This window comes from Musa acuminata, chromosome BXJ2-5 (assembly GCF_036884655.1).
Source record: "Musa acuminata AAA Group cultivar baxijiao chromosome BXJ2-5, Cavendish_Baxijiao_AAA, whole genome shotgun sequence".
NCBI classification, from domain to species: Eukaryota; Viridiplantae; Streptophyta; class Magnoliopsida; order Zingiberales; family Musaceae; genus Musa; species Musa acuminata.
This window is the reverse complement of record NC_088342.1, coordinates 45,880,467-45,890,140: the sequence shown is the minus strand read 5'-3', so window position 1 is coordinate 45,890,140 and position 9,674 is coordinate 45,880,467. Positions and strand designations below refer to the sequence as shown.

The 9,674-nt window shown below is 35.8% G+C and overlaps 1 protein-coding gene across 3 annotated transcripts; it reads right to left on the bottom strand.

The window, feature by feature from the left end:
- Window positions 1-1,684: 1,684 nt before the first annotated feature.
- LOC103986377 (uncharacterized) lies at window positions 1,685-9,198 on the bottom strand. Of its 3 annotated transcripts, none has more exons than XM_018825735.2 (10): window positions 9,060-9,198; window positions 8,837-8,960; window positions 7,983-8,076; window positions 7,098-7,241; window positions 5,639-5,697; window positions 4,646-4,713; window positions 4,508-4,559; window positions 3,337-3,552; window positions 2,557-3,159; window positions 1,685-2,130 (listed from the first exon to the last, which is right to left on the bottom strand). In XM_018825735.2, exons 1-10 carry the CDS (start codon window positions 9,092-9,094, stop codon window positions 1,915-1,917), a joined length of 1,611 nt encoding a protein of 536 aa, XP_018681280.2. In that variant the 5' UTR covers window positions 9,095-9,198; the 3' UTR covers window positions 1,685-1,914. The 3 variants fall into 3 exon arrangements, with proteins under 3 accessions (XP_018681280.2, XP_009402647.2, XP_009402648.2); XM_009404372.3 differs by having other exon boundaries at window positions 3,337-3,549; XM_009404373.3 differs by lacking the exon at window positions 9,060-9,198 and having other exon boundaries at window positions 7,979-8,076.
- Between the last annotated feature and the right edge of the window lie 476 nt (window positions 9,199-9,674).

Genomic DNA, 9,674 nt, shown 5'->3' with positions numbered 1-9,674 from the left:
AGGAATGTGAACTTAAAATAGATTTAATGAGCCTTGTACTCATGATGTAGGATGATTTTTATGCTCCTCAAATATGAAAAGGCTAGGATTAATTTCCTTTAGAATGATTAGATTCTTTTATATCTTAGAAGACCAAAACTTAAGGTAATTGGGGTTTTCAGATTATCTATATTAGCCATCACTAGATCTTGTATTATGATGGTTCTGTGAACAACAAATGTAAAGAATTGCTATTGATATGATCAAATCTGATCATTAATTCTACTTGACAAAATTGGCTCAACTTGTTTTTTTTTTTAAAGTAATATTCACTTTTAGAAGAGAAAAGATCACTAAATATTAGAAAATAAAAAAAAAAAAAAAAATTTCATGTCTTATCTTACCTTAATTCGAGGGTATAAAGTATTTCATGTTCTACTTCTTGCAAAAGAGATTCATATGATTAAACCATCCAACGATCACAAGAATCCATGAGTATTCATCGAGTAAATTTTCAATAAAATCATACATGAAAAAATCACTTTATATGGCATCATTTTTCCTAACCATTTGGTTTAGTGAAAAAAATACATACTTTAAATATCTTATTAATGTGGTATATTTAGTCGACTCTCTATGATAACATGATACATACCGAACAAACATTAATTTTGGATTCCATATATGAGTCTTAATTGATAACATTTTTTGCACATAAGATTTTTCGTTGTCATAAAGCTTGATTTATGATAAATAAGATATTTATTTATTTATTGGGAAGAAAAAAAACGTGGTATGCATTTGGTTGTCCTTTTCATTTTCTCTTTATTTGAAGGACCAAAGCCTAGAAAATATGTAAAACCGCCAACCATGCCCACCAGATGTTCGGCATAATGCTCGACACAATTTCATATGCCAAATACCCGTCGTCTTGGACCAGCAAAGACTATGATACTTTCTCTTGATGTTCCACATCAAAGACAGGCCTCGTGAGAGTGGCCGGCCACCGCATCTCTTTCTCTTCTCTCATGAGCAGCAAACTGCATGCTGTGCGTGAACCAGTGAGTACGACTGCTGTGGGAGGAAGGTCAAGAGCAGTTGCCAGTGAAAGAAACAGTACAACTGCATGTGTCTGTGGTCCTCCTTTTAGGGTTCCTCTCACCATGCCATGCCCTGCCCTGCCCTGGAGAGCTTCTTGATCAAAGTCTACAGGCGATTTAGTGGAGACAACATTAGACAATGTGATGCACGAAAAGAAATGAATTGATTGAAACTTTCCTCAATATATGTATGGTCTTAAATGTTCTCAGATTGTCAAGAAGAACTACATTATAAGAAAACCCAATAAAGAGTGTAATATTTTCCTTTTTCTCAATCATGATCACCTGTGCCTATCTCGAGCATTCCTATTCTCAATCAAAGTGGATATCTCAAGCAGTATCAAAAATCCAGCAAGGAACAATTACTCTCGGTTTGTACATCTATTCCAAACCTCATGTTGGCCCTCAACCACAACAAAGTTGCCACAGGTCAAACTTACTCTGGTAGCACATCAGCACACATTCACATCATTATCTTGGAGATAATCACAATTAGCAGCATAGTGCAAAACATAAGTGATTTTGAGATCAAAATTGATCATGCATCAAAGTTTTATTGGCAAAGATAACAAGATGAAAAGAGGACTGACAAGAGTCTTCTGATGTTGTGAGTCCAAGCTAGAAGCCAATGCTTCACTTTTTTAGAACTTTGAAAAAGCTTCAGGTTAGAATTGATCAATATCACCCATCAATGCCACTACTAACAGCACCATGATAAAGGGAACAAAGATATGACTGACGAGAAAATACCTTCATCAACTAAATTATGACAAAATGTCTATGCCAGTGGCGCAACATTAAACTAAAATCAGCATCCGCTACTTTCTTGTTTTCCTCATGAAAAGAGAGGCCATTTTTTATCGCCCATAGCATACGAAATTATAGTCTTCTTGAGTGGTGCTATATATTGAGCTCCATGGAATGCAGCAGCTCTTACAAGATTGATCGGTCCAAAATCAACAGAGTAAGCCTTCTGAAAACCATCAAGTATTGTCATCATGGTGATGTTTGCCACCTTCCGTTCCTTCTCATACCTTTTCAGCAAGGCAAGCTGCACAGAAAGACAGATGTTAAACAAACTACTACCAGCTGGCCAACCTCCAACAAGTGGTTTTCTTTAGTTCATAAATACATTAGTCCACAATCAGGCAAAAGAAAAAAAGATTAATAAACTTTTATTTCAACTAGAAATAAAATTCTGAGAGGAAATGCACTAAGAGCATTACAGATACAAAAAAAAGAAGACAACAAAGGAAGAAACTATTATCTACAAAGGAGCCCATGTAAAATGTGATATTATAAGTGGATGGATGCATCACATGGATCACATTTTTTAATGTTTAACTTTGTCTTCAAGATCTCTAAACCAACCATGCTACTAGCCATTAATGTATAGCAAATACTTTGATAAAGATGCATCCAATTGTTTTGATAATATTCACTATATAATTGCAATAATTAGAAAGTTAGGGATTACATCCGCAATGTCAGCACCCAGTGAAAGGCCTTCAGCAATGACCTTAGCCAAAGCTGATGCATCTCCAAATCCTAAATTTACACCTTGACCTGCTAAAGGATGTACTGCATGTGCTGCATCACCTATAAGCACAACTTGGCTTGATGAGTAGTTATGAGCATGCATTAATGATAAAGGAAAAGCCATTCTTTCTGAGACCACATTAATTACTTTTGGTGGTACTTCAAAGCGTTCTCTAGTGGATAGTGTTCCAGGTCCAGTGATCCATGGTAAACTCTCAATGTAATGATCCAGAGAGCTCGACTGTGGATGTGGACTATAACCATGATCTAGTGCATAGTTCACAGCTTCTACAAAATCATCAACACTCATCAACTTGTGCCTGGTAGAGTCATCAGAGCCCATTGTCCATACAATATTGCTAAATTTGTCTCCAATAGGTAAAAGTGCAATTGGACCAGATGGTAGAAATCTCTGCCAAGCACAATGATTTTCCATGGTGTGTTCAACTGTACATATAACTCCACTTTGTGAATAATTCCACCCACTTGTCTTGATTCCTGCCATCTCCCTAACATGTGATTTAGCACCATCAGCTCCAACCTGCATTGGACATGCCATATATGCTTAGTGTGATTTCGTCATGCACTATGTTGAAAGCCATACTAGACATCAAAATATGAACCTCGAAATTTGGGTTGAAGTATGTGCAAGATAATGTACAGAGACAACAGCAGAAAATATGTGCAGGTAATTATGGAATCAGGCATTGACAATTACCACCAACTTTGAATAGATGTGCTGTCCATCACTCAGTTCCAGTTTGGCTAATCGTCTAAGTTGTGTCTGCTCAAAAGTTTCATCAGACTTAGCCATTCCAGACAACTTATCCATAGTAGTATGGCCAGTGGATGATCCAGAAGATGGGCTTTTTGGTGGTATAGTCATTGAGATTAGTTTTGCAGGGATGATTGTCTTTCTAGAATCTGCATCCTGCTAAAGAACCTCGTACAGGGAAAGTCAGTAAACTAAGAACACAGTTTTGCAAATAGAATAAAAAAGAACAAGTTAGAGATGAAAAAAAATAAACAGTTAACAGGCTAATAAAAGTAGCAGGCTTCATAGGAAAGCAGTATCAAATTATATCATGCAACAACCGAAAACAGAGAAACAAGATGGAGATGGGGGGATACATTATGAGAAAGAGAGGATAGAAGGTAGGTTATACACAACTAGATACTATTAAAATTCTTGAAATAAACACAACTTCTGTATATCTTTTGGAACAATCATCTACCGAGGTTTGAGAAACCACTTTATCGAGCATGAAAGTATTATATTTTCCTATGCTCACATGTCAGTATATTAATCTTCGAATCTTTTCTGATGCATCAAATCTGTGACAAACTTCTTATCAAAGAAGGTAATATTCATCAATATTGAACGATATAGACTGAATAGAATTAAAAGGAAACCTCAAAAAGAAGGGGGGAAAAGCCATGGCCTTATAGGGGTTACCACGATCTCTGAAGTTGGGTAAGCAAATTTGTGAAGGCAGACTTTAGGGTAGATTAAAGTGCAAATACAGGTGGGCTAGAGATGTTGGAGGAGTTTCATGAGATTCTTATGCTACTGAAGTGTATATTGTCTACAGCATGCATCTAGTTCTAGGGTGATAAGTATGAAGAAAGAAACTCCAATTTACTGAACTTGCAAATATAGCAGGTCTTTTACCCAAAGGAGTTGAGCATATTCTGCAGATAGCTCTCCATTTCAAGGTTTCATACAATTTACCTACATACTTTGCTCACTAAATTAATATATTAAATGCTGTAGCCAAGAAAATCTATGCAAAAGAGAAATAGATTATACATACAATTTACTGTTCCAGCAAATGAACAAAAGAAAAAGGCAAAGATTTGGCAGAAACAGAACTATATAAGGTACTTACCTGTAAGGATAATAAAAGTGAATTGCAAAGAACCTTATTCTCCACCACACATCTAGATTAAATGCCAGAAATAGCATTATCAGAGGATAACTACAGCAAAAAATTCTTAAAATTTAAATGATGATAATGCATCCATACCCAAGATATTCTTTTCCCACATCTCTAGCATTGTATCTCGTATAACCCAAACCAGTGTAGTCCCATACCTACAAGGAATGTAGCAAGTCTAGATGCTTTCTTCGTTAAAAATTTGCATATTTTGTCTGACCTTTACATTTCCTACTATGAGAAAATTATTATCCATTTCTAAAAAGACCTAATGGCAATGAAATGATAATAAAGTGAATGTGCAAGAAGTCAAATTCAAGAGGAAGAAATGGAACTGAATATGATTTTCTTTTTATACCATGGCATCACCTTTACCTTTCTAGACTCCCACCAACCGGTTCAGACTGTTCGAAGAAGTTAACACAAAAAAGTGAAATGCTAAGAAGAAAAGATGCAGCAGAAGAAGATCCTAATAATAAGCTGGAACAGAAGGTTCAGAGATAATTAAGTCCTTAAATGCTACAGTTACATCAGATAATAAGGACATCAATGTTAATGAAGACAAAGTTTTCATACAACAAAAGGAAGCAGCTCAAGACTAGGCAAAAACAAGATGAGTGTACAGTATGTTGACCTTTACAAATCATGTTGTTATCATATATTTATGAACACTATAAATGAAATTGCTCTAATTGTCAATGTTGATAATATTGATTGAGAGATTAAAAATGGGTTAGTAAACCTACGCAAGAACAAACAGCAGACCTACCATTATAAACTTTGCTTGGTGCTATTTTGTAAACTCATTGGAGCAAGAAAAGTATTTCAAGACTATTTTATATCTTCAATGATACATGTTCATGAAGGCTGTGTTGTGAAAAGGGGATCATTTTTTTGGTAAGTACAATGAACATTCCTAAGTATGTCATGATGTTACATTCCAATATATCCAATGCATACACAACTTGTAATGGCGTCTGACAACATCATGATATAGTCTGACTAAGTCCATTCAAACATAACTTATAAGAAAGTTCTCAAACAGAACTGCTCAAGTTGACAAAGAAAAGTTACACATATTACCTGCATCTGATCAAAAAATGCATGTCTTTGCTGCTGAACATGCTCCCAAGCACCAACATCTGCAGTATTGGATTTTAAAAAAAATCCAGTTAAAAACTACATTCGTCATTCAAAGCAGTTGTCTACAAAAAGAAAAGACTCATAGAACTGAGTCCTAGTTACAATTATGCAGATAATAGATCCTCTGATCAATCCACTAAAATGGAAACATAGCACAAAAGAGTTCAAAATTTCAAATTGTGTAATATTTAACTTGATAATCAACAGAAATAAAGTTTTGCATTCATGAAGGTTAAGTGCTAACCACTGAAAAAAAGGAGATGTAAACATAATGTTTTTTAGTATATCAGCATAAGATTTAACAGAAAAGCCACAAAAAATAAGATAAAAATCTCAAAATATAAATTAGAATCTCATCATTAAGCTCATTTATATCAAACTCTTAAACATCATAATTCATTCAAGCAAGAAAAATATTTGGAAGAAAATTTTCAACAAGGATAACAACAAAAACAATCTGCTTCAAATTCCATCAAGGTTTATTTCAACTGACAATAAAGCGGTCTATAGAACCATCTAATGCAACTATAAAACTCATTAGACAGGCACCATTATCAGCAGACAATTAATTCTGCTGAGAATTTAGAATAAATCCATGGAGATATTTCTATATAAGAAAATTACTCAAATTAATCCTTAAAGTTGTAGAGTCCAAGTCCTATTATGACTGAGTCCTCAATGTTGTCAAGACTCCAAGAAGTAAATGCCGGACCCTCTACCCTATACTGCATACCACCATGCCAAACTCTATGGTTCCAACCAACTTCATCTTCTGGTAGTGCCGTTACAAAGCACTGTTTACCTTATGCTTTACTACTTACTAGGACATGTATCATAGACTTTCCGTTTTCTACCCCTTCAACAAATTCCATTCCCAAAGATATCATTCAAGAGACTTAAAGCCCATGGAACATGTAAAATAGTACAGACCATCTTATCAAGACACATGACAATCTTAAAAAAACATGTTCTAGGCTAGATTAAGAAGAAAATTAGTCGCCTCTCTGGCAGAATGTTGGCATCACGAGAGGAAGCTTAGTTTACAGTGCTAACGATCATGAAGGAAAAGATATAAAGAAATCAAAGTGAGTCAATCAACTTTGCACAACGACAAGAAGTTACCATACAAAATACTTTGGGTTGGCTACAGATATTTTCCCATTGTTGAGCATTAAAAAGAACTAAATGCAACAAAAAAGGATAAAACATAAAGTTAAGAACATGGGATTATCATGATGCAGTTACATACAAGAAAATCGAACTGAGGAACTTTTACAAACTTTCTTAGCAAGAGGTAGTCTAATACTGATATTTTATTGACTAGAAGATGCACAAAACTAATATATCCAACACAACTAGAAACAATAGAGACAAGATTGAATCGGAACAAATTCATTACCTTTGAACAACGAAATAGTTGCAGGAGTAATTGTGCTGACCCTTGAGTCAGGCATCTCACTCTTGTCATAATAGTTTCTCAGAGACAGTGCAGGATTTGGATCAACAATGGCAACCTTTAAATGCTTTGTTAAAGGCATACTTGCTGCAAAAGGACACAATTAGATCATAACAAAAGAGTAACTGTGTGACTATTAAACTCTTAAAAACATTGGGAATAAGGAATCTAACATAGATACATCTAGCCTTCATCTCCTTAGTATTTGAAATGGACCAGTGAATTAGGAGAGGACATAAGGCAATCCTATGTGAATTTATAATACCATATTATCATAAAAGTTTGTATATCAAAGGCATGATATTACTCAAAATGAGGGTTCCAATGCCTAGAAACATATACAAGGAAAATAATGAGACAATCTTTGTACACCAAACCCTCAATCAGGAAAATTGAGTGGCCAAATTGTCACAGGTCAAAAGGATGAGCAGGCCAACTTAATAGTCCAATTAGGTTAGAAATAACAAATTTGCAACACTCATATTTTCACAAAATGCAACATATAAAAATTATTTAAGCAATGATTTAAAGACTGGTCTAATATTGATTTCAGTAACCTATCCGACCAGAAATGATACCTGTATACCGAAAGGTATAGCAATTTGTAATGCTAGATTTCACTGAATGAAATAATTAAAAAAACTCAAAATTAATATACTATGTTAGTATCAAGCTAACGTTTTGACGCTGATACTTGGTTGGACCAGCAAATACCGGTGGCTATGTGCTGGCCCCATCGGTGTTCAAATCCTCGTTCAATGTGATAAATTGATGGAAACAAATTAAACAGTTGATTTTGAAAATCTACATGACAATAGTAATACCTACACAATGCACTAGCAAGAGCCAGTCCAACCATGCCACCACCAACGATAGCCACATCATATTGCTTAGTTGTCACACCATCCCTCTCTTCATGGCCCTGGACAATCACACCATAATTTGCTATTTCATTTTCCAAAAGAAAAATCCAAACAATACAAGCATTTAAAGATTAGGTATGAAGCTTGGGATGCCAATAATACACAACACTGGACTGACAGATCAAATGTTCACATAAAAGTAAATGATATGGCATGGGTAAGTAATTTTTCCTTTATATTCACCTTGAGTGCTAGAATATGCAGTTACAATGATGAAAAATGATTACCAAGTATGGCTAACCTACTCATTAAGAAATAAGTTGTTTTAGTATTATAGTGACAAAAAAGATGAAACTGTCATTTTAACTTTCCTAATCACAATAAGACGGTCAAGAAAAACAATACATATAAAACATGCATTCATCTTGTCAATTGCCAAAAGATGACATGCACAAAAAAACAGGGTATCTATGAGAAGTACACACAGAATATATCTCAATTATCGCAAAAGTGACCAAGTCTTTTGGAGTTATTTATAAATAGGATACCGTCAATGTTTATCGGACACATCCAAGAAGCTTCTAACTAGTACGGTATGAGCACAACAAACTTCTAAAAAAATGAGTTCTCAGATAATTTACTTTCTTCATGCACTTCAACTTTAGCTAAAATCATATCAGAAAGGATGCAAATAGAACTGCATCACCACAAACATCACTCGGACACATATTTTGGACAAAAGCTTTAAGAAACATTCATAGAGAAATATATCAAAAGCGAAACGTTACATATCCGAAAGGCAAAGTAGAGGCCTATTACCGCATCTCTTTCCACGGCATGGCTAGAATTAGCACCTCCTCCTCCACCTCCAGCAGCCACATCACTGCACAAACACCTTGTGGGCAAAAAATTGACGCCGCGCAACACATTCCTCCCCACGGCCCTGCCGGGTGTAAGACCAGAAAGCCGTGATCAGCTATAGAAAATTAGACCTCGACCGAGAGCTAAAGAATGAACTGGATGTGATCCAAGCAATTATAACCTTCTCATGAGGACGGTGGACAGAGAGGCCCGCATCTGCGTTACAAATCGAACAATTATGTCAGTACTTCCTCCGATCTCGCTGCGAACAAGAACAAGAACCGAGAGAAGGAACACGAAAGAAAGGGAAGGGTTGAAGAAGCGACGAGGGATTTTGAGGGGAAGAAGGATACCTATTATTGCGGGTCGGGTTCGGGTAAGGGGCAGACGGGCAGATCGCGACATATTAGCGGGTTAGATTTGATAAACCAATATATCGACGAATCTGAAATAAGGTATCGGATTGCGGATCGGGTTTCGGATCCTCAAGCCCATTTGAGGTGCAGTGCTCGATTGTGGATTGCGGGTTGCGGATCAGTTTCGACCGATACCAAGTTAGATTAGATCCGTTCCGCCCATCTTATTCATATGGAGTGCCGCCCATTGTTTGATTTGGAAGGAAAAGATTGCATTGACTAAATATCAAGATCTTAATTTGCAACAATCTTTAGAATGTAAATGGCATTTAAACTGATCCTAGATTTCTTTTCTTTCAATCATCCGAAGAACGACGCCATAATGTTCCCTCTTGCAACACACTTGAGCTCCTCCCGCCGCCAATCCGCCTCCTCCTGAT